Source organism: Arvicola amphibius, chromosome 13, assembly GCF_903992535.2.
Source record: "Arvicola amphibius chromosome 13, mArvAmp1.2, whole genome shotgun sequence".
NCBI lineage: Eukaryota > Metazoa > Chordata > Mammalia > Rodentia > Cricetidae > Arvicola > Arvicola amphibius.
In genome coordinates, this window is record NC_052059.1 from 64,665,073 (window position 1) to 64,690,182 (window position 25,110).

Sequence of the window (25,110 nt, forward strand, 5' to 3'; positions counted from 1 at the left end):
CACCACGGGAAATGGGCTGCTTCGGGGCATTCCCACCCATCCTTCCATACCTCGTCGTTCTCTTGTGGAGTATCGACAAGTCTGCTCCCAAACACACAAGCTGTAAGACAGTGGAAAGATGAGCACTGGGACTAGCCAAGCCTTTCACTGCCTGTATGACTGCAGCTCTAGGAATACTTAACCTAAGGCCAAAGACTGAGAGCACAGAGCTACAACTGCCCAATTGTGCATCACTGAATGGGAACATGGTCACCTTTCCCTATGTTACTCCAGAAGCTAGCTAGATTGACAGATTCTCCAGGGACAAAATTTCTCATGATTTTATATAAGAAATCATTAAAAATTACTCATGCCCCAAAATGGGATGAGCATTATTGTGAATATCCCACCACTTCAGAGGCAAAAGATGCATGAATGTGTGCTTACAACATCGAGGGAGGGGGCAAGTAATAGGGGGTTGAGCTGACATTTAAAACAAAAGAGGCCATTGTTGCCTTGTGATTGGGTCTTACTTTCTAGCCTAGGCTAGTTTCTAACTCATGATCCTCTTGCCTCTACTTACCAACTGAAGTCTGATGAGTTGTGGTTGTTTGAATTAGTACGGCCCCCACAGACTCATGTTTTGGATGCCTGGCTCTTAGGGAATGGCGTTATTAGAAGGTTTGGCCTTGTTGGAGGAAGTGTGTCACTATGGGTCTCATATATGCTTAAGCTATTCCCAAAACACAGTTCATTTCCTGTTGCCAGCAGATTAAGATGTAAGACTCTCAGCTCCTTCTCCAGCCCCATGTCTGCCTACATGCCGCCATGCTTCTCACCAGGAAGATAATGGACGAAACCTCGTAAACTGCAAGCCACCCCAATTACATGTTTTCCTTTATAAGAGCTGTCATGGCCAGTGTTTCTTCACAGCATAGAAACCCTAGCTAAGATAGGCGTACACCACTAGACTACTTCAAAATAAAACAGCTCTAAACAGAAAGAACACGAAGTGCAAAACCTCTGTGTGGTAGAAGCATAACTGCTTTGTCCAAGAAAACAGTAATAAAGGCTGGAAGGATACCTTAGTGGTTAAGAGAACTTCTGCTCTTCCAGGAGACCTTGATTCCCAGCACCCACACGGCAGCTCACAAATCTTTAATCTCCAATTCTAGCAGACTCAATATCTTCTGCCCTTCATAGGCACTATACACATGTGTTACACATAACGTGCATGCAAGCAAATCACTCATGCACAAAAAATAAAAAGCAATTTAAAAAAGAAACACCAATAATACTAAAAAGTACTTTAATGTTCGATGGTACAAGATACTTGTCAGCTGTTATTGCCATCTGAAGAAAACAGTGCCCCCCACATCCCTTTCTCTCTCTCTCTCTCTCTCTCTCTCTCTCTCTCTCTCTCTCTCTCACACACACACACACACACACACACACACACACACACACACACCTTGCAACAGCAAAGAGAATGCATGACAATATGACAGAGTCTTTGGACAGGAAAATTTCTCAGATGTTGCTTTAAAACAATAGTAGTGATGGTAAAAAAAAAAAAAAAGCAGAGCCCTCCCCCAAGGTGGGTGGGACCTGCATGCCTGCACCTTCCTTGTCTTCACCCACACCGTGGTACCTGACACAGCCCTGTCCCACAGAGGACACAAAGGTCTAGACAGGACTTGTCTTGTTTGGTGGCTGCAATTAGAAACTGCATTCTAAATGATCCCAAGTGCTAATGACACTGTTAAACTCAATGAGAATCAGAGTGGGCCGTGTCTGAATAATAAGTGTCCCTTTATTTGCTGAGTACATTAGCAACAAAAGTGTTTCCTTGAGCTGATGTCAGAGGCAGTTACTTCCCAAATGTTGAGTAAAGCAGTGGACAACATCAGTATTAAAATGTTGAATTTCATGTTGTCTACACCACTTGGATCTTCTGAACAACTGAGCAAAATCAGGTAAACGATGACATTTATTTTATATTTAGGAATGTAAAGATCTAATTATTCAAACAGTTTTATTATAAAACTAAACTCTGGAGGTGTCTACAGAGTTGGCTTTTTAAAGTGTTTTCTCTTTAAGTCAGCAGTCTAACAAGGGTTAGAAAGACAAAACTGTTCAGTGTCTGACAAAGTAGAAAGGGTGAAACATATAAATAAGGCTTTAATTTGGCAAAATACAATACAACGCCTCTGTTAACTTCTACGGAGTGATTTCCCAGACTTCACTCTGTAAAAGATAAGAAAGCAATCCATTTAGAACACAGGAAGAAAAGATCCCCATGCTGTATCCCATGCATGTTTCCTGAGATCCAGAGCAGTTCACACCGATGGTAATCCAAATGAGGAGTCTCGGGATTCAGAAGACTTTTAGGGTGTGTCTTAAAAAGAGAACAACCTGGAAAGTCCTTTCATTACTGCTGGTCAGAGCAATGCAAACCTAGGGCACCAGTGCTGAGCAGACTGAGTGCACAGACCACAGCATAAGCGTAAACACGGGCTGGGTCAGGAAGTATTACTCAATCTCAGGACTTTTTTTAAAAAGCCTTTTTCATAGCACCATTATCTGTATACTTGCATCTTTTGCCCATATTTCCAATATCTATACCACTCACTATATGCAAAGAAAAACTTCAGCAAATTATAAATGATGTTGGCAAAGTAGTTTTAGATAGAAGTTATTCTAGAGTAGATAAAGAAATTATAGCAAGGAAAGAAAAAAACAGAATGAGAAAAAGGACTTATTAAGGAATTCTTGTTAATTAGTGAAATAGAAACTTAAAATTTCAAGGTGATGATGGTGCACACCTTTCATCCCAACCCTCGGGAAGCAAAGACAGGCAAACCTCTGTTAAATTCCAGGCTAGCCTGCTACATACAGTGAGTTCCAGAACCATCAGAGCTACATAGAGAAACCCTGTCTCAACAAAGTGAAAAAACAAACAAACAAAAGTTTTATTTAAACAAGCAAACAAACAAAAAACGTCAATTGATGATATGCAGGAAGAAACAAGATTAAAGAAAGGAATGTGGTCACGCAGAAACAAAGCAGCAAGGCTGAAACCACAGGAAGAAGAGGTGAAATGCAAGACGCTCCCTAGAAACAGAAAGCAAAGCTGTCTGCCATTTGGGAAAGCAAAGTGCCAGAAACATGACTTGAGAAAACGGAAAAAGGAGCTCACGCTGTCCGGAGTGAGCGCTGAGATGGCTCAGTGTGCTCAGTCTTCTGAGGAGAGGTTAGCATTTCTAAGAGCATGAGCGGAGGTAGGCTAGAGGACAAGTCTCCTGAATATAAAGTGTGACCGTGCATGCCTGCCACGTCACAAGAGAAGTCTGTCAACTTTTCACACACCTGACCCACCCCAGGGCCTGTGGTATGGGTTCTAAATGGCAGCTTGAGTTGCCCCTTTATATGGACAGGGTATCACCATTATTTTGGAGCAAACAGTCCCAAAAGAAGACTATCTGAAATATTCTGTGTATATTCAAATGCTCTTCCCTAGGCAGTATGATTTAAACCATTTAAAGAAATCAAAACAACTAACAAAGCCTCCTCCACTCACCAGCAGGAACACAAAGCCATTTTAAATGCTGCTAAAGCTGAGCTTCTACAGTTATATAGATGGATTTATTATTTCTCCCAAAGCAAAACTCTCAAAGTATAAAAAAAAGTAAATTTCTTGGATTATCTACAAAAGCAAACTCAAACAAAACACCAACTTGGTGTAGTGGTGCTGCTGTAATTCCAGATCAGTGGGAGCTTAGCCTAACACTGCCTGAGCAAGTCACCACAAAACAAGAAACATGCCAAACCCCCGTCCATGTACAGAAACTATGGAAATCTGATGCTGCCATCTTTAGGTATACAATAAATGTTGTGTACACATTTCATCTTTAGGTATACAATAAATGCTGTGTACACACTTCATGTTTCAAAGTGAGGGTGACTTCATTTTCAGTCCAGCATTGAGAAAACAAAGCCAAAGCACCACAAGAGGGAAATATCACAGACACTTGCCCTGACTTAGGATCAGAATCCACTAATGGGCAATTGAAGGCATCACGACAACAGTCGGGCAGCCAAGGCAGGTAGCCAAGTCACAGAGAAGCTGCTCGACAGAAGGCTGAGTAACCACACTAAGATGCTTTTCCTCTAGACCAAAAGACCTCGAAATACGCCATGAGAGAAATAAGAAAGGTCACAGCTGAAGCTGGAAGCCGACAGGGATGGAAAGGGAATGAGAACTCATCTGACGGAGAGTGCACTTAGATGCACTTCTCCCCAATGGTGTTCATAAAGAAGCAGCAGGCTTTAGTGTCCATACCCACAGCCAGGATCACTTCTCCTTCGTGAGCTGTTGATTGACTTCCTGAAGCAGCTGCTGTAACTGAATCACAGTCTGATTGAGACTCACAGACATTGTCTCTTTCTCAGGAGCCTCCTGAAAACAAAGTGATAGGGTTAATAATTCTAAAAATCCTCAAACACAAAGAAAAAAAAGTGCAACCAAAAACGAGATGATATTTTAAAAAATATTAATGTGGAAATGAACATTTATTTAAAAAATTAGCAGCAGTAAAAATTGACAGAAAATTGCTTGCTGATTAGTGGCACACGCTATCTGGCACAGAACAGGAAAATCTATATATATGTGTATACTGGAAATAATGTATTTTTTCTTTTCAGAAGACAAAAAAAATATGTTAAAAAAAAGAAAAAAGAAAAGCCACCTGTCCACAAAAGAAAAGCCACATGCCTCCAACAGCTCTAAGCACAAGGCCACACACCGGGCTCTGACTGGATGCCAGAGCTGCCCTCTCTTCGAGGTTGTGCCCTCTGACAACCCTAGGACAGGCAGTACTGCCATTGTCTTTTATTGAAGCAGAGCAACTAGGGCGTTTCCCCTAGGCTACATAGGGTGTTAATAAGAAACATTTGATCCCTGAGTCTGTCCCTGTCCAAACATGGAAGCACAGCTTGGAGCCAAAGACTGGTCTTGCACATGTCTGTTCTTCAAAACATCCACAGGGCAACTGGCCTAGAAAGCTGGGGCTACAGGAAATACACACCACTTCTGGAGAGACAGCACTGTTTCCGATCACGGCATTGTCTCCTGCAGCTTTCAGTGAGATTTTCGAGTGGATAAAGTTCAGTGACTGCTGAGCCTGTAACAAACAACAGGGAACATAGACATCAGAACACACAGAACAAAGAACCCAATGTGTATTGTACAAAATTAAAACTCCTCACAGTGTGCAATGTAAACCTTTTCTCACAAAAATGAAAATAGCTATGTCTCCAACAAGCTAAAAAAAACCATATATTCACACTTTCAATAATTCAAATACAGGAACTGTATAAAGAAATCAAAACACTGATATTTAGGTTTAATCTAGATTATAAGTCTGCCAAATCCAACCCACTATCTGCTTTCTACAGCTCACATTTAAGAATAAGTTTTATGTTTTAATTAAGTCTGTGATAGCCTGATAGCTCGGACAAGGCTCATGCTGAACTGAGGACGCTCTAGCCCGCTGCCCAAGTAGCTGGATCATGTCCGTGTGCCACCACACCTGGAGTTCCGTGTCTCTAGTGTTTCCAGTCTTCACTTTCAAACGAAACAAGTAAGAATATCACAGGAAGACCGCTAATCCTAAACTGAGTTTGTTGACTCCTAGTCTGAATCCTTCTTTGAACATAAAACACATTTAGAGAAAACTAACAGAAAACGTCCCGTGAATGGTCTCCACGTTTTCCACTGTAGGTTTTCCAAAGTGTTTTGTTAACTCTTTCAGTCCATAATATCGATGTGCATTCCAGTTCCATGCGTGCCATGGCGTGCCCACGGGGCAGAGGCCGGCAGCCACCACCTGACCTCGCCATTCGCCATCACACGTACCACGGCCTGTCTACGTCTTTAAGACCTGCTTTATATCCTGAAAGTGCTGTCCGAGAAACTGCACTGCCAGGTTAAAACTGTATCTTTTATATTTTGATTCATAGGCCAAACATAAAATTTAACAGACCAAATTAAATTAAGAGTTTGTACTTTCTCTGGGCACGGTGGCACACACCTTTAATCCTAGCTCAGGAGGCAGTTGGTCTACACGGAGAGTTACAGACCAACCAAGGCTACATAGTAGACCCTATCTCAGAGCAAAACAAAACAGAGTTTGCACTTTAACACAAACTTCCTGAATTACCAGTTAACAATTCATCTGCATTTAAGTAATCTGAAATATTTCAAGTATTTCTCAATTCTTAGTCCTGTATTAATAACAATAAGCATTAAGTTTGAAAAACAAAAACTTAATGATATGGCATGATACGTAAATGAGAAACTTTTAAAAGATCTGTTGGCATATTAATATTTAAATGTTTAGCAGTTCCCAGTAATTGGTGCAGGTATCAAAATTTAAGTTGTGCAAATACTTGATTCTGCAATTTCAAGAAAGTGACACAGGCAATTTTTCTGAAATATATACAATCTCCCATAAATATCAGCATAGTTCTCGCCATCTTTGTTTTAAAGCTTACATGTAAGGACAACTACACATATCAGAGTGACAAATCACCTGGAACCAAATGAAGAGCAAGAAACAACCCAAAAATCCTCAATTTGAGTATGAGAATAAGAAAAACATTTGTGTTTGACATGGTGGCACACACCTGCAATCCAGCAGTCCCTGAGTTCAAGCCCTGACTACATATTGAGTAGCCTCGGCTACATATTGAGGCCCTGTCTCAGGAGAAAATGGAAGGAAAAGCAAATGCTGGCACAAAGAACTGACTGAAAGGAACAAACTTCTGAAACTACAGATGTGTACACTTCTTCTTCATAAGCAAACAAATGTACTTTGTAAAAGACAATGGCAAATCTTATTTTAGAACTTTGGAGGGCTGGAGAGGTGGCTCAGCAACTAGGAGCAGGGGCTGCTCTTCCAGAGATCCTGAGTCTAGTTTACAGCACTGACATGAAGCTCACAGCCATGTGCAATCCAGTTACAGGGGCCCAAGGCACTCTTCCGGTCTCCAGGGGTACCAAGTACCCATGTGATAAGCAGATGTACATGCCAACAAAACAGTTATACACATCAAATAGTAATTTTAAGGTATTTTTCAAAGCTAAAGAAACAAAAGTAAAAACTTTAACTGTGAAAGTTTTTTCCCCACGCACCAGAAGCCTACACTTCTAAGGACCCAAAAGGACAAGAGCAGTTTTCCAGCGTCTGCTCAGGAGGCGTTCACAGCACAGGCGGGGACAGTTTTCTGGCCAGGCAGCGTCTCACCTTATGCAAATCATCAGCCACCTTCCTCCTCTCGCTTTGCTCATTCTGAAGTTTTGCGCGTGTTTCATTTAGTTGTGTCTTCAACTGCAGAAACACAGGAACAGAATAATTAACTTAATTTGCATACTAATTTGCTTAGGAAGCATGAATACAGAATGAGCTCTTAACAGCCTTTCCGCCAAGTGGATTAGCTAAGAGCCGACCAAAAGCACAGAACTGGCAGCAGAGGTCCCATCTGCAGAGCAGAACCTAAGAGAAGCTACAGAGTGAACTAGAGTTTAGTGTAGAAACCATCAACCCCAAACCACAGCCAGAGGCTAGGAAAATGCCTCTGAAGAGAGTTACTGATCACACTTATTGAAATTATTCCAAACTAAAAGGAGAATAGGAAATTTTCAATTGGCTTTAAAACACTCCTTTAATCTCAAGTTCTTTAAAAAGTCTGCTGTGAAATAACCTTTCTGTACACTGTGAAGATGTGTCCCTCAGAGTGGTTTAATACAGAGCTGAATGGCCAACAGCTAGGTAGGATTTCCAGGGCACAGAGGACACTGGGAAAAAGCAGGGTGGAGTTACCAGCCAGATGCAGAAGAAGCAGGACATGTAGCAAGAGAGGTAACACACAAGCCACACGACAGGACGTAGATTAGTAGAAATTGGCTAACTTAAATTGCGAAGGCTAGCTATAAACAAGCCTGAACTATAGGCCAAGCTTTCCTAGTTAATAAGTCTCTGTGCCATACAGGGAGCCGCTACAAAAAGTCCCACTAGAAATAGCATCCAACACGAAGGCATGCATTTTCACATGAAACCTAAAGAGGTTCCAACACAAAAACAGAGCCAAATGCAGCTTCCTAGTTCTGCAATCTCTCATTCAGGCCATGGTAGGGAGACATGTCCCCTAGCCACTGTCTGCATCTCCCAGTCACTGCCTATGGGCACCGTACCAAGAGCTAAGCTGCACAGTGGTTTAAGATTTTGCTTGTGCAAACAGAAAAAGTTACAGATAAAAGCAGGCTAAGACAGGGGAAAAAAAAACCTCTAAACAGGTTACAGTGTATTTAAAATGTGTATAGGCTTAATAAAGTAAATGGGTATAGACAGTCAAAGCAAAAAATAGTTTATATATAATAAAAGCTTTTAAGAAAATGATAAAATATAAAAAGGCTAAACCACATAAAGATGAAAAATACACAGAATCTGGATCCTGGATGGTGTTGTACTGACTTTAGATTTTCTGATTGCCAATGTGTAAACAACAGCTGCTGAGAGCACTGGAATATATAAACTACTAAATTAAAGTAGCCTGTATATTTTTAAAATGTCTTTACTTCAAACTGGAATTCAAAAAAATATTTACATTGGAGAAGAGGCTAAACCTTTGTTTCTACAGAAAACAAAAGCGTGTGGATTCATTGAAGGTTGGTAAGGATCAGATTTGATTAGGGAAGACCCTCTGAAAATATTAGCTACAGACTAAGAGAAATAAAGCTTAAACTGCAAGACAGGTGACATGTATTCTACCTACTCAGACATAGAAAAATCACCTTTACCTTTCTTCTGCACACTGCACAGTCCATACTTGTGTTAATGTGCATACGTATGGTACCCTTGAAAATTCATGTCAGGTATGTTTTAAGGTCAAGGGGGCAGACATCAATGAGAACAGGTGACTAAGGTGATCCAGCCTCTTAGAATGCCTCTGTTGAGGGCTCCCCAGAGTTCTGAATACAGAAGAACTTCAAGACTGCTGGCTGAGATGGTCCAGCCTCACAGACTATTTTAGCCAAGACATAAACATTATCTTAGTTTTCTCAGGGTCCCCCAAAGATTTCAGAACCCCCAGAAAACAGGAACTAGTCCAGAGAAAACAATGCCCATATTCCCAAGAGATGGGGTAGGTGGTTTTTGGTCATTCGGTGGGTTATGGATATTTGTCATGGTTTAGTGGGACTGATTTCAAATTATTATTGGTCATGGTCAATCAAAAAAAAAAGCTGAAAAAAGCGATTCAGGGAGCTCTTGCTGAAGAGAAGTGACGTGGGAGGTCCTCATGTGCTGTGAATGTTTATTATATTGATTAACAAAGAAGCTGCTCTGGCCTATATATAGAAGGGCAGAATACAGCTAGGCAGGAAATCCAAGAGAGAGACAGGGAGAAAGAAGGCATAGTCGGGGAGACACCAGCAGTGGCCAGAGGACTAAGACACCAGAACATTACTGGTAAGCCATGGGGAACATGGCAATATATAGATAATTAGAAATTAGTTTATTTATATGTAGAGTTAGCCAGTAAGAAGCCTGAGCCATTGATCAAACAATTATATTAAGCCTCCAAATGATTATTTCATAAGTGGCTGTGGGGACTGGTGGGCAGAAACCGGTCTAGTGGATCTAATGCAACAGAGAAAAGACTTCCAACTACAAAAGGGGGGTTATGATATAGATATGATGGGGGATAAAATATAGATATGATATAGACATGATGGGGATAAAATATAGATATGATATAGATATGATGGGGATAAAATATAGATGATATAGTTATGATGGGATAAAAGGGTGGATTGCTGAATCTACTTTTGAACACCCATTAGTCTCAAATACCTTACATCGATAAAGATTTTGGTACATTAATACAAATTTAAAGTTATTTGGGGGGGGCTGGTAAGATGGCTCAGTGGTTAAGAGCACTGACTGCTCCTCCAGAGGACCCGGGTTCAATTCCCAGCACCCACATGGTGGCTAGCAGCTATCTGTAACTCCAGTTCCAGAAAATCTGACATCATTATACCAATGCGCATGAAATAAAGTTTTTTTAAAAAGTTATTTTTGTTAGAACAGATTGCAAATACATTTCAAGTCTTATTTAAGACATTGTACCTATGCAGCTCATTTAACAATGTAATGTAAATTTCTAGTCACTGAGAGTTATTATTACAAACTATTTAGGATAATAAAAAACTCCAGGTTAGTAGTTAGCCATCTATAACTTGTAGTCATATCAGGTATGTTTTCAAAATGTTTGGTTAAAATGAGGCTTTTCATGACAAGGTCTGCTCATGGTAGCACCAATTTACTCCAGAGAAGATGGTAGGCATCAAACTCCACATGGAGTTTGCTTTCAATGTGGCAAGGCTAGCCATTTGGGCAAGAAACTGCACTTGTCCTGACTGCTGACAGTATGCTGTACAAACTGTAAAATCAGTATACAAAGGAAAAAGACTTTGGAGCTTTGCCAAGATAAGGTAGGTCAGTCCTTGAAAACTCCTGTTTCATAGAAAAGTCTGCCAGACATTCTGCAGGACACACAGGAATGTAGCTGCTGAACTTTGGCAAAACATGGTGTGATAGTCCTTCAAAATTCCTGCTTCACAGAAAAGTCTGTCAGATATTCTAGGCCTGTAGGCCAAGATGGATTCCCCAGCATTGCAGAGAAATCTTGAGGTGACAGTCCAGCTGTTCTTAGTCACCTTGAGGTGTCTGTCTCTGTGGTTTCTTAGTTTTCAAAGTGGCTTGCACTACCCAAGACTTTCACAGATTTGAAGAGTCTGTCTAGTAATAGTGTAGTTTCCTTAGTTTGACAGAAGGTAATGCAAAGAACTTCATGTCTTAAAACATTTAGCTTCAGCTAGGCCTGGTAGCACAGTCCCCACTCTTGGGAGGCTGAGATGACCTGGACTTTTAAAATCTCTCAGCTACCTCAGACAATTTAGCAAGACCCTTTATCAAAATAAAAAGGGGGGAGGGGCTGAGGATATACTTCAGAGATAGAATGCCTGATTATTATGCATGAGGTCCTAGGTTCAATTCCTAGAACCACAAGAAGGAAAAAGAAAGGAAGAAGGGGGGGGGGTCAGTCAGTCATCTTAGGTTATTATGTGGAGGAAATATATTGATAATGAATACTGGCTCATATCTGTAATCCCAGCTAAAAGACTGAGACAGAAGGATTACTGTGAGTCTGAGATCAGTCTATGTAATAAATAGACCCTGTCTCAAAAGAACAAACAGAAAGAACAAATAAATTACTTTTAAACGTTCTGAAATTTACTTTTAAAATGACTAGTTAGATGCTTAGGTGGGGTCACTCCCTTGAATGAAGAACACATATCTGTAAACTTTCACAAGCTTCCTACAGGTCAGACACTTAGGAAGCCTAGTTACCTGTGACAGTTCGAGAAAATAATCCTTGCTACTCCTCCAATCTTTTGTTTCTTTATTCACCAAAAAGTAGCACATTGTTTGAGAAATTAGAATAGAAAAGGCAGGGAACTTTAAAATATAGTTGAAAGCCAAACATGCCATTATTAGGAGCTAAGAAAAGAAGAACCATCTTCAGAGACATCAGAAGAGGAAGACTGGCTCCCACTGAACAGAAGTGCCAAGCTGAAGGTGTTAGCCAGGAGGAGTCTGGTGGGGTCATCGCCCAGCACGCGTGTCTCCAGAGCGCACCGGCGCTCAGGGGAGGCCGGCTGCTTACCAAGTCAAGCTCCTCATTCTGCCTCACTGCTTCAGAATATGAGTCATCAAGCTTTCTCTGCAACTCAGTCAACAGATCTTTCAGCTGCAATGAAGTTTAAAGTTTAAGATTGATCGCCATGACGACCCATACTTGGTAGCTACCTGGAAGCTCTTCTACACACAACTTAAAGGGAAATAAAACACTATGTCTCTACTTAATTTGAATTGAAAAACAACTTTAAAGAACTTCTGTCACACATACCTCTCTGACTTCTGTCACATAAGTTGACCGTTCAACCTCTGCCTTCTCTAGCTCCATTTCCAGGTGTTCTCGTTCTCTTCTCAGCTGTCACACAAAACAAGGAAGTCAATACATTTAAATTTTCCTTCCATGATTTTTCCCATAATGGGAGGTTAGAATACTGAGGAATTTAAAACTGCATTAACTCAAACTACTCAAGAGAATAAAAACATAATTATATCATTAGATATAAAAGTAGCCTTAAAACAGATAGTTGGGCAACCCAAAGTGATAAAAATGGGCTCACAGGTTACAAGTATAACTATCAAATAACATACATTTTCCATATCTTGGTTTTCTCTTCTTAGTCGCTCCAGCTCTTGCTCTGAGGACGTAAAGGAGGATTGCATCTGAAACATGAGACAGCGTAAGAGAGCCACTGGGGACAGAGGCACCCCACTCTCACCAGAAGAGTGGACTGCACAGGCTCCCACTCCCACATGGGTGTCCATATTCTGAACTGGGACATGGTATGACCTACAAATGTTTGGGCCATAATTACTTCTATCCTAGATCACAGGGTGGAAATTCAGCTTAAGAGTTTTTTTTTTTTTTTTTTTTTTAAGTTTTGCTTTTTAAATTTTTACTTATTTTATTTGGGGGAGGGGCAATATAAGGCACTGTGCATCTGAGGTCAGAGGACAACTTGCAGGAATCAGTTCTCTCCTTCCATGTGGGGTCCTGGGGATGGAAGCAGGTTGTCAGGTTTGGCAGCTGCCTTTACCTACGAACCTTTTGCCAACCCCACTTAGAGGTTTCAAAATGCACCCCATACTGAACTGTCAATTAAGGTTCTTAAAAATAAGAGCCTCACTCACATGTAACTTCATTTCAATAATGCTCAGAGCCTACCTATGTACATGATCCTGTATTACGACCCAGCTAGAATCACTTAATTTTGTTAACATTAATAGCTAATCGCTATATGTAATCTCCAAAGGTATGTTTTGGTTTTTCAAGACAGGGTTTTCTGTAGCTCTGGAGCTTCCTGGAATTCCCTCTGTAGACCAGGCTGGTTCCAGCACAGGCTCCAAAGCTACAGAGAACAGCCTACAGCCTGCCTGCAGCTTGCACATGCAAGGTACCTCACGCATTTGTTTTTTCACCACACCCGTGAAAATGGCAGAAAAGGTAAGACTGCCAAGGAAAACACAAAGCACGAACAGAAGAATGACTTAGTCTTTTCTTAAATGCAACGCGCTATGGACAGAGCACTGTTTGAAGACTAACTCTGAATCCGGGCTTCTTGGCTTTGTTGTCATACGCGGTACCATCACTTTCAAGGCACTGTGCCTGCTACCCCGCCCGTTGTCACTCCGGTGAGTGGTTTTCACAAAGAAGAATCGGAATCAGCCAGGGCTCCTTCACACAATCCCTACCCCACCATGGTGGAGGGCGCAGCTGATACATCACAGCTCCCAGAGGACACTAGTGGGGACCCCACTGCTCAGCACAGCTGCTCTAAGCTCATCCTTAAATACCTGCTTAATCGTCCTCCGTGACTCGTCAGCTTTAACCTTCCATTTACTTTCTTCTTGTTCCACACTTCGCTGCAGCTTCTGTAAGATCCCTTCCTGTAGACAAAAGCAGAATTAGTCTGAAAAATTCATAATCTAGTGTCAAGGTAAAATCACATAGGCCAGGAGAAATACATCAACGACTTAAACATAAAATCAAAATGTAATTCAAGTCACCCCTACCGTCTCCGCAAGGACAGACTTGTACTTTTCACACTCCAGCTGCAGCAGTGTGTGCATCTCATCAGCTTCCTTCAACCTGTGCTCCAAAACCTGCAGAGAAAAACAATGACAGCCGGGAGGGCCACACTGTGTATTAGCTTCAGTATCTGATGACATAATAATCGGACGTAATATTACATTTCAACCTTCCTAAGCAGCAATGCACGCTGATGACCTTTTGGGCACATGAAGTCCATCTGTGACATTTACAGGCAGGATGTCCTCTTTATACACATGGGAACAACTAAGGAGGCCCATAAATAAACACTACAATGCTTATGCCACACAGGAAGAAGGAGATTTTACTCCTGCTGCCTAGTCCTGCACTCTCTGTGGTCAAGGGTAAGAAGGAAGCCAGTGTCTGAGTGCGGCTGAAGTTGTCTGGGGTGCTTCAGAAGCCAGTGAGACTGGCTACGTATCTCAGCTGATCTTTACTTTCAAAATTAAACTAAGAAGAAATAACAGTAATTAAACATTTGGTATTAAAACTGAAGGAACCACATTCTTTTCACCACCCAACTAATAACATATCCGTTCATCACCCCAGCGTCAGTGAGAACAAGGTCTGACCGCTTCACCTCGCAGCCTGTCTATCTCCTGAACTGACCTTGACCGTCTCCGCATCCGACGTCCCAGCCACACTTGCCTTTGCCTTCTTTTCAAAGCCACGTAACCATTCACTGTAACTCTGTGGGGAGAAAGGTCCAGGTCATCAATTTCCAAAAAAGTCTGATTATTAAAAGAAATATTCAAGCATCTAAAAGCACCAAATCAGACCATTATAAAAGAAAGCTACATAGTCATTATACATATATCAGAGAAGGGTATAACTTTCACAGATTGAACATAATCCAGTTTTTTAAAATAAACATCAACAATAACAAAAAACACTAAAAGCCAAATGATGCTGCATGCCTATAGCTACACAGCCTAGAAAACATGAACAGGAAAATACTGAGTTCAAGGCCAACCTGGGGATACTTTTGAGTTTCAAGCCAACCTAGGCTATATAGGGAAACTATAACAAAGGAGAGAGGGAGGGAGGGAAAAAGGGAAGGAGGGAAAGAAAAAAAATTGAAACAGGGCCTCAATACGTTGCCTAGCTAAGCTTGAACTCACAAAGAATTCTCCTGCCTCTGCCTCCCAAGTGCTAGGATTAAAGACAAATGCCACCATGGCCAGCAATAAATAAGTAAATAAATAATTTAATGTTCACTAAAAATTAAATACACACACATTACTGTAAAATGAAATGCTTGTTATCCACAACAAGTTCTTCACACTGAATTTTGGAAGTGATGGCAACAGACCTCAGCTCAGAACTCATGCTCTATTGTCCCGAGACATACGCATGAGCAAAAAGCTGCCAAGCTTAATCTCTAAAAAACTCAAAATCGAGAATGAGCAGCTTTTCAAAAACTTTTCCAGGTGAAACAATTCTTAAAATGAAGTAGAATTCAAAAATACAAAGTCTAACGGAAGGGGTTCTGTTCAGAGGATTTCAGATTCTTTGAAGGTACTCCAAAGTTCACCTTCAAATTAAAAAACAAAACATGCATTAGAAGCACATTTTAAATCATAATGGGGATGATACACACACGTTTATTTAACACCAACAAAAAATTGGTTTCTGTTCATAAGTCAAGTAAAGAAAATACATTTATTATTGTTTTAGCCATTATCTGAAACTTTAGAAAAAATTATAAATTTCTGAAGCTTATTAACAGAACTTTAAACTGTGATAACAAGTGTCTAATATTGTAAAATCAAGGTTCTTCTTACATTTTTGGTTTAGTTTAATTGATAAAGGAAACGGATAAAATGTTTATTAACTCTTTCTGTAGCTGAAAAGGGGCATTCTACAGGACTACACAAGAAAGGTGAGTGCTGCTGGCATCACCCCACGCTGCAGTGCTCTCATGGTCTGTCACTGTCAAAAGCCTCTATCCATTTAAAAGAATGGCATTCTCACAATAAAGTTCAAACCACAACAGTGTACAGTAGCAAACTGGACTCCAACATAAATTAAAACAAAATGAAACAGTTCCCTATCTGGATCTATTTTATACAGTGGCAATAGCAAGCAATTAAAAAAAAAAAAAACTCTAGTTATGCTAATTTATCCTAATAATAATGAGGTTTATGGTAATTCTGTTTTTGTTTTCTCATGTATCCAGTCCTGGCTAGTCTGTCATATAGACTAGGATGGCCTACCTCTCCTTCCTGGAATTAGACGTGTGAGCCACCATGTCTGGCTAAATTAAGTAGTTCTTTTAAAAACCTAGAACACAAAACTCTTTTAACTAGCACATGAAAAGTTTAATATATTTTAAAATACAGACAACATGAAGCAAGTTTCGACTTTTAACAAGAATGTGAACAAAACACAAAGAATATCGTAATGTCTGATGGTGACTTAGATTTACTTATTGAAGATCAATAATAATGTCATTAAGATGAATTTAACCAGGCATGATTATAATCCCAGGTCAGGATTCAGAGACAGAAGGATCAGGAATCAAGGCCAGCCTGAGCTGCATGTGTGAAGACCATATCCCCAAACCCGCGAGCAAGTAGTAGCAGAACAAACAATAAGTCTGTTAATATTAAAAGAAAAACTCTGGGGGCTGGAGAGACGGCTCAGTGGCTAAGAGCACTGGTTGTTCTACCAGAAGACCTGGCTGGGTTCAATTCCCAGGACCCATATGGCAGCTCACAGCTGTCTGTAACTCCAGTTCCAAGGTGCACAGTACCCTCATACAGATACACATGCAGGTAAAACACCAATATACATAAGTATCTTTTTAATTAGAAAAAAAAGTATGTCTACAATCTTTAAAGAATAGAAATTACAGATCTTCAGCATTCTTGGCTCATGAAATGTTGTCAAATAAGTAAATCCACTAATAAAACATAAAGTAGAAACAAAGCAGATTATGGCCACAGAAGAAAAGGCTATGGAATGTATAAACAGCCCCTTCCCCTAGGTGATCTGTCTAATAAAAGACCTTTTTTCAGTTCTGTGCACCCTCCCCACAGCTACAGAGGAAAACAGGAATCTTCCCTCCTTACATGAATTAACAGTAGGGTGAATGTACATAGACCCTAAAGAGAGAAAGCAGCTAACGTTCTACTACTCACCCACCTAGAGGAAGCTCTAACTGTATGCAATAAATGAGGACCATCTTGCTACAGCACAAGGCACAACAGCTACCAAAGGCCATCACAGCCTGAGGAAGCTCCATTAAACCAGGCAAGCAGATGTTACAGACCTCAGTTCCCACTACCCACCTTGAAATACTGAATCAGATAAGCCTCTAATGGGTGCCAGTTTATGAGTTATACAAAGGACAGAGGACACACTAGCACTGGACTTTCAGTCAGCTAAATCCAAACTACCAGAAACTGTAACAGGACACTTCCAAGCTAAAAATGAAAAAGGTGAAAGCAGTACAATTGCAGGGAATCAGCCAGCCAAAAACACCAATCAGATGTTATTTTATTTGAGTTCTATATTTTATATCTTATTATTTAATTGGCATGAGCAATGGATATGGAAATTAGGGAAATGACTAAATATGTAAAATTAATATTCATTTTTTTAAATAAAATAATTCTCATCTCTTAGGATTATGTGTTAAAATATTTGCTGATAAAAACGCTCTGATACTTGAGCTCCTTCTGAGTGATCTAACACAGAGGTTCTCTGCTGTGGAATAATGCTCTTGTACAATGTAAAGATTTGTCTCTCATATTGGTTTAATAAAATTCTGATTGGCCAGAAGCCAGATAGGAACTATAGGTAGGACAACCAGACCAGAAGAATTCTGGAAAGAGGAAAGGCAGAGAGTCAGTCACCAGCCAGACGCAGAGGAAGCAAGATGAGAATGCCTTACTGAGAAAAGGTACCAAACCACATGCTAAACATAGCCAAGAATTATGGGTTAATTAAAGTTGTAAGAGCTAGTTAATAATAAGCCTGAGCTAACAGGCCAAACAGTTTATAGTTAATATAATCCTTTGTTTGTTTCTTTAGGACCTGACAACTATGGGACCAGGAGGGACATAAATTTTATGCTACAAAAGGCACCCAAACATTTAGCAAGAATTTCCACATAAAGCCTGAGAAAGCTTTAAAAAAAGGATTCTAGACAAACAAGAACAGAGTCAAGCAGTTTCTTCGTAACCATCTTTACTCCAATAGCCTCTGTTTACTAGCAGCAAGTAGAGGCATGGCTCCTCAAAGCCTTCCTGATTCAGCATTAGCAAAATTCACATGGCAGCTCTTCTAAGAGGCCCTACCACCACACTTAAATGGTGTTTATGAACCATATGAAGCAGCATTCTTCTTGGTGATGGCATGGAACTAGAAATTCCATAGAGTTGTGGCAATAAATGTGGCTCCTACCAGAACCTCCACCATGAAGCTAGACTTTCAAAAAGGTAAGGAGTGGGGTGAATCTAGTCACCAAAGAGGCAGCTTTAATCCTAACTTATTGCTTAGCAGATTAAAGACTCATGTGGTCAGAAGAAGATAGAAATATGCAGTAAAGATAGATTAAGATGAAAAATACCTCTCAACAGTTTACATATATGTAGGTTTGGGAGAGAAAAATAAAAGGACAGAGAAAGTATTCTAAAAAGAAATAAAGTAGTTGGGTGTGGTGACACATGGCTTTAATTCCAGGACTTGGGAGGCAGAAGCAGGCAGATCTCTGTGAGTCTGAAACCAGCCTGGTCTACAGCATGAGTTCCTGGACAGCCAAAGATACACAGAGAAACCCTGTCTCAAAAAACCAAAACAATTAAAAAATAAAAGAAATGGAATAAAAAGAAAAAGCCACGTAAAGATGGAAAATACACTGAGAATTGGGATACTCTATGTTATGATGTTGTTTTTTAATTGTTTGACTGCTGAGGAAGGAGCAACATCTGCTAAAAGACATATGATTATAAATGCTGCTGGATTAATACAACCTATATATTTTGAAAATACCTTGACTTCAAAATTTAAGTCAAAAGATATGTTACTTTGGAGAAGAGGTTTTGCTTTTGTTTCTATAGGAAATGGGAGGCTGTGGATTCATTCTGGGTTAAGAAAAATCAGGTTTGATCAAGGAAGATCCCCTGAGAAATCTGATAGGAGCAGATGACCCAGGTGATCCAATGTTCCAGAGCACCTCTGTTGCAGTTTCCTTGGAGTTCTACACCCAGAACAGCCTCAATACTGCTGACTGAGATGATCCAACCTCACAGAATACTCCAGTCAGGACTTGATCATAAATCCTAAACTTCCTTTGGGTCCCCATAAGAATATCAGTGCCCCCAATCAGCAGGAAGTAGTCTAGAAAACTACACGCACATTCTCAAAAAAAAAAAAAATGGATTATGGATGTTTGTCTTTGTTTCAAGTTTGGTTACAAGTTGTTATGGATAATGGTCAGGAAAACAAAGCTAAACAAAGGAGATTAGATTCAGAGTTCTTGTTTTGAACAGAAAAAAAGGGGAAATGATGTGGGATAATGCTCTTGTACACTGTGTCCCGAGTACTGGCCAATAGTCAGACAGAAAATATAGGTGGGGTGAGCAGACTAAGAGAATTCTGGGAAGAAAGGTGTAGAGTCAGTCACCTGCCAGACACAGAGGAAACAAGATGAGAATGCCTTAGTAAGAAAATGTAACAACCCATATATTCTCAACATGTAAGTCACAAGCTCTCAGCCAAATCTTTATCTCAAAAAATATTTACATTACAATTCATAGCAGTAGCAAAATTATAGTTATGAAGTAACAAGGAAATAATTTTATGGCTGGGACACCATAGCACTAGGAACTGTATGTATTTACTGAAGGGCGACACAGCAACGGGAAGGCTGAGAACTACTGATAATGGGAAGTCTAAAGTCACTCGTGTATTAACACGAGCGTGCACAGTGACTCCCAAAGTGAGTCTGTCCTGGGACTGTTATCCCATTGCCTACACTTTTTTTTATTAAAAATTTAAGAAGGCCTATCTCACCATTTTAGCAACTTCAGGGACATTCCCTGATCTTCTCTGCCCTCAAATACTTGCTGCTGTCTGAGCAAGCTACTTTCCTATCCTACTAGAGCCATGTTCAACCTCACACCTGGAGTGAGGAATAGATGAAAACCATGGTCGTAGGGTGGAATACATTAAAGGACAGCTGTTAAAACTAAGAAGTAGTCACTTTATTGCTGGTTTTGTTTTCCATTCAGAAAAAAAAAAAAAAAAACTCTTTTCCAAACACATCTAAAGCCATTCAATTTGATAAAATACAACAAAAGTTTTAGGCACAGACAGATGAGCTTTGAGCCGAGTTACTTAGAAGCACACTTGACACAACTGAAGTCAGGGGACACTGAGCAGCTCAGCACACTAACATCAAATTCAGAATGAAGCGCTGCTGGTGACAACTCCTCCATCATCAACGTTAAATATGAAAAAGCAACAGATTCGTCTTACCAAATTAGAAGGGACAGACACCATTGGAAATAATCTTTGGAGAAGTTCTTTGGCCTCTAACTCAACAGCTTCCACATGTTGTTGCCTTTCCTAAAGAGAAGACATACCAGGTCAAACTTACATGGTTATAAAATTTTGCAAGGGGGTGGGGGAAGCTATGACCTTTGAAACTCTAATGAAGAAAAAAGTCAATTTTTAAATCTTACTTTAATGTTGAAAATATAATTTGTCATTTTAAGGAAGTAAAACATACTGCAGAATCTCTAAAACATCCTAAATATTAAATAATACCTTGAGTTAATCAAATCAAGCCAAAGCAGTAACTGACAATATGGATTGTCTGTGGTATTAGAAATCAAGTACTCTGCCCCTCCAGGAACACCTCACACACAGCCCTTCCTATCCACTAAACCCCACAGATGACTTCACCACGACAAACGCACGGGGAGAAATGAATGAGGCTTAGCGACCAGTGAAGGTCACTGAAGAGCTGTGACACTGTCCTGTGATGGGAATAAGAGTGGGGGGGGGCTAATTAGAAACATTGATAAGAAATTAGTAATTTCAACTATTACTAATGTTTAATCTAAATTTCTTGATTTCTTACTCTTACTCCAATTATAAACTCAGAATCATGGTTTGTCAAAATTAGGGAAACAATCTGATCACACACACACATATCTCTTCAAATCTAATGTTCAAACTATTTCTGTAAGATTCAAAAGCAAACAAACAGAAAAAGACACTATAAACCTATAAAAATGTACACCAAAGCCAACAAAATCATTCCACATACTACTGGAGTCCAGGAAATGACAAGAGGGGAGCAAGCAGCACCTCAACCATCTCTCAGCTCTTTGAAATCTGTCACTGACTTAAGACAATTTAAGAAAATGTTAACCTAAATTATTACAACAGAAACTAGAAATTTCATATTCTATGCACACTAAAAGGTGCCGTACTATTAAAGATTAGTAGTAATGTTCTAGAATAGCTGTTTTACCAAGTATTTTCAATAATTTAGAAAAGTCCAAAAACTTGTACGTATATACCTAACTGCACAAAGTAAAGTATATGAAATAGCAATTAAAGAAAACAATTGCTATTTCAGAGATATTAAGGTGACTGATCTCATCTGACTACAGGTAACATGAAATAGAAGCATCCTGAACCACAGAGGAAGATTAGCTTGTAATCAACAGCCGCCACGCAAACTATTCTACAGAGACTGTTTTAGTTACAAAGTTTTCATTTGATATAAATATGGTTGTAAATAGCAATTTCCATTCAATGCTTGAAAAGGATCTAATTTTAGAAACTGAATTATTTCTTTAGAACCTCCACTGATCAGAATATGCAAGTCTGTCATTTACAGTTTCTAACAAGTATTTATTACTATAAAAGTAACTCTAGGCTAGGTATGGTAGCTCAATAACTAAATAAAACTCCAGAAGCTGGTATGATAGAGTTTGCCTGCAATCCCAGACCTGGGAAGCTGAAGCAGAAGGATCTCAAGTGTCAGGCCAGCATGGACTTCATACTGAGACCCAATCAAAGAAGAGAGAGAGAGAGAGAGAGAGAGAGAGAGAGAGAGAGAGAGAGAGAGAGAGAGAGAGAGAGAGAGAGAGAGAGAGAGAGAGAGAGAGAGAGAGAGAAAAGAAAAAAGAAAATTCTAGTTAATGAAACTAAACATTTACAGCCACAGCTACACAAAGAAAGTCTGCTTCAAAATAAATAAATAAACATCTAAGAACAGTAAGCTATCCTTCATTTTGATTTTATTTCTAGCACCTAAAAACACTAAAGGTGCTTTATGTAGTCACATCACAATGTGTGGCACTTAGTAAATCAATAAATCAACATCATTTTACATCCATTCCATGAAAGGATTCTCAATTCTGTTAAGGAAAGACTGGAGTCTGTTCCCCATAAATCATTAGCATCAAGCCACCATGCACATACTGGAGTTCCCTTTGTGCATCAGAAGATGCAGCAATGCCTTGTGCAGGAAATGCATGAAAAACACATTAGCTCTAAATAGTGAAAAGCCCATACTACAAAGTCCCCTTTGTGACAGGTGACTGCACAACAGGAACCCTTCACAATTAAACTGCATCTGTGTGGCTAGAGCCTCACCCTGTGGCAGTAATAGCTGCCAACTCTCTCAACCTAAAACTGAATGAAAATTTTCACCAGGTTAAGTGCCACAGTAAGCATAAATCTGCTGCACTAAAGGACATAAATACATAAAATTAGCAAATCATAAAATTGTGCTGCTACTAAGAAATTGTTTCAAATATCCAAAAGACTTTGTAATTAAAACACAATAGATTACCTTGGCACACAAACACTTTCAGAATGTGGAAACATGCGATCATATGGGGCATTAATTAACCTGGCTTCAAAATTCAATATTCATGTTGCACTCATACTGAGTTGTCCACTGTCTATCACTCCACTACTAGGATGCTTCTCCCTAGTGGACAGACAAGGCTCAAGAAGAATGTCCTTTGTTGTTTTGAAAATGAAGGGAACATTTTTGTTGGAAGTATTTATTTTATATACTCATCAAGAGAATTCTCCATTCATACTAATATTCCATACTTCACAGGACATGTGGGCCACAACTGCCCAGCCACTTCAAAAGAGAGAGTTTTAAGTCTCTCTCTTCTGAGGACTCATCCCCAGTAAAATACTTGGAATTGGAACTTTTTCTGTACTATTTAAGATTTTGCAGCTTCCTACCTTGCCTGAATCCTCCTGGTATGCTCAGACACCCCACTTTACTATGCACCACAGGTTTCTAAATCTGTTCCATTAATTCACATCAACTTCTCTGATTGAGGGACTTCATCAAAGTTCTCTTAACTATACCAGTGGCACACAGCATCTGACAAGGAAGGAGGAAGGGTCTGCACACACAGCAGGAGTCTGGACTCTACCGCTTACAGCTGTGCTCACCAAAACACCAACAAGGTCGCCCAACAGACCAGACTGGCAGAAGTAAGTTCTCAAGGAGCAGACAGATGAAAAGCAGAGATGGTGACGATGACAAATGTGGACAACAAGGAGAGACTATGTTTAAAGTGCAGTGAAAGGAAGCCCTGCTCTGATCTAGACAAGCTGCAGACTCTCTCTGTGCACGGCGTGTCTGGGAGTTAATTACAACCTTGGAAGTCTTGTTCACTTTGTCCTGCAGCATTTTTTCAGTTGATGCCAATGCTTCCATTGCTTCCCAGTTTTTCTCCCGAAGCTCCTAATCATTTTTAGAAAGAATGATTTCAGTTTATCCATTATTGAAAGATTTCTCCTTTAATTTCATCAATATTTTGCACTGCATTTAAATGCTTGTTACTGCAAAATTATTTCAATGGAAAAATGTGTATATTAGCTAAAACAAAAGTAATGTTTAGAAGTTTGAATGAGAAAATAAAGATGCCCACTTCTCATGTTTTAGTATGCGACACCAAATACGCCAGTTTTTAAGAACAATTAACTGTGCAAATGTGACAAAGAAGAAAGCATTTGAAGGTAAACACACCAACCACAATTACAGTCATGACTTCAAGTTCAGGCATTAGAGCTAAGGACAGAGCAAATACACAGTTCTGCAAAATACTTCTGTAATTTGAAAATGAAGTCCAACATCACCCACAGGACTTTACACTGCCGCATAACACTTTTTTCCTCTAACACTATTTTAAATAAAACTGGTACATTTCCAGTCTTCCTAGGAATGGCAAAGTAACCCTCTGTGTTCTGTATCTTGGCATGGTCGAACATGACCCCACATGCAATCAAACACAACTGTACTAGTAAAGTAAATGACTGAAGTAAATGAGGCAGAGAAATGATAAAACACATTCCATTAAGGAGACACAGAGGCCATTTAAACGCAAGCTCTGAAAGAAAGCATTTCCTTAGCAAACACAAATAAAAATGATATGTTATAATTCATCTTCAGAATTAGTAATAAACAAAAATTAAAAGCCAACAATTATCATTTATTGCAAGTTTAGATGCCAAATACTGCATATTTAGCAGTCAACAAATTCTCATTAATCCTTATAATAATTTATGAGATTTTTATTCCCATTTTATAGATGGGAAACTACAGCTGAAAGTTAACAAATCTTGCCAATGTATGGAACAAATGAGGGGCGGAACTGGAGCGGGCTGATGCTGCACCCTGCTGGCCTCCGCGGCCCTGGGAATTCCACAGGTTTGAAATCCAGACCTGCAGAGCTGCTGTTGCAATGGTAAATAAACTAAACTCCATTACTGTGTCCTCCTTATCTCAGAACCCCAGCAATAAAGCAGTTACAATGTTAGAAATATAGTGGAACATTCATGCCAAATTTTGTGGCTAAGTAATGCTGTTAATGATTAACATTACATAACACACAAAGAGCAGTCACATACCTAATTTTGACAAACTTAGGGTACAAGAAAATGTCAACTTGTTAGCAATTCAACACAAACTTTGAAAGATTTAACTTACATTAAAAAATACATTTATTATCGATATTATCCTATCATCTAATAACATCCTGACCCTGCTTACAATCAGCAAGCATGTTCTCGCGTGAAACACTTCTCCAGCAGGAGCACTCGCAGCTACAAGCTGCTGCCTTTGGGAAGAGGGGACTTGTCTGCGCAGTAAAGGCACCACGACTTATGATCGGAAAGAACTACTCATTCCATTTTGTTGTTGTTGTTTTGTTGTTTGGTTTTTCAAGACAGGGTTTCTCTGTAGTTTTGGCGGCTGTCCTGGAACTAGCTCTTGCAGATCAGGCTGGCCTCGAACTCACAGAGATCCGCCTGCCTCTGCCTCCC

General features: G+C 39.8%; 1 protein-coding gene across 1 annotated transcript in view; it reads right to left on the reverse strand.

Annotated features, from left to right (window-relative positions):
• Window positions 1-1,271: 1,271 nt before the first annotated feature.
• Ktn1 (kinectin 1) overlaps window positions 1,272-25,110 on the reverse strand; it is an 88,939-nt gene continuing 65,100 nt past the window's right edge. Inside the window, exons 33-44 of the mRNA XM_038310686.1 lie at window positions 23,444-23,530; window positions 20,275-20,364; window positions 14,398-14,478; window positions 13,752-13,841; window positions 13,533-13,625; window positions 12,330-12,401; window positions 12,013-12,096; window positions 11,770-11,853; window positions 7,287-7,370; window positions 5,067-5,162; window positions 4,322-4,438; window positions 1,272-2,226 (exon numbers count right to left, since the gene is read on the reverse strand). Of these exons, the coding sequence (XP_038166614.1) occupies window positions 4,334-4,438; window positions 5,067-5,162; window positions 7,287-7,370; window positions 11,770-11,853; window positions 12,013-12,096; window positions 12,330-12,401; window positions 13,533-13,625; window positions 13,752-13,841; window positions 14,398-14,478; window positions 20,275-20,364; window positions 23,444-23,530 (966 nt within the window). The 3' untranslated portion in view covers window positions 1,272-2,226; window positions 4,322-4,333. The remainder of the gene's footprint in view (window positions 2,227-4,321; window positions 4,439-5,066; window positions 5,163-7,286; window positions 7,371-11,769; window positions 11,854-12,012; window positions 12,097-12,329; window positions 12,402-13,532; window positions 13,626-13,751; window positions 13,842-14,397; window positions 14,479-20,274; window positions 20,365-23,443; window positions 23,531-25,110) is intronic.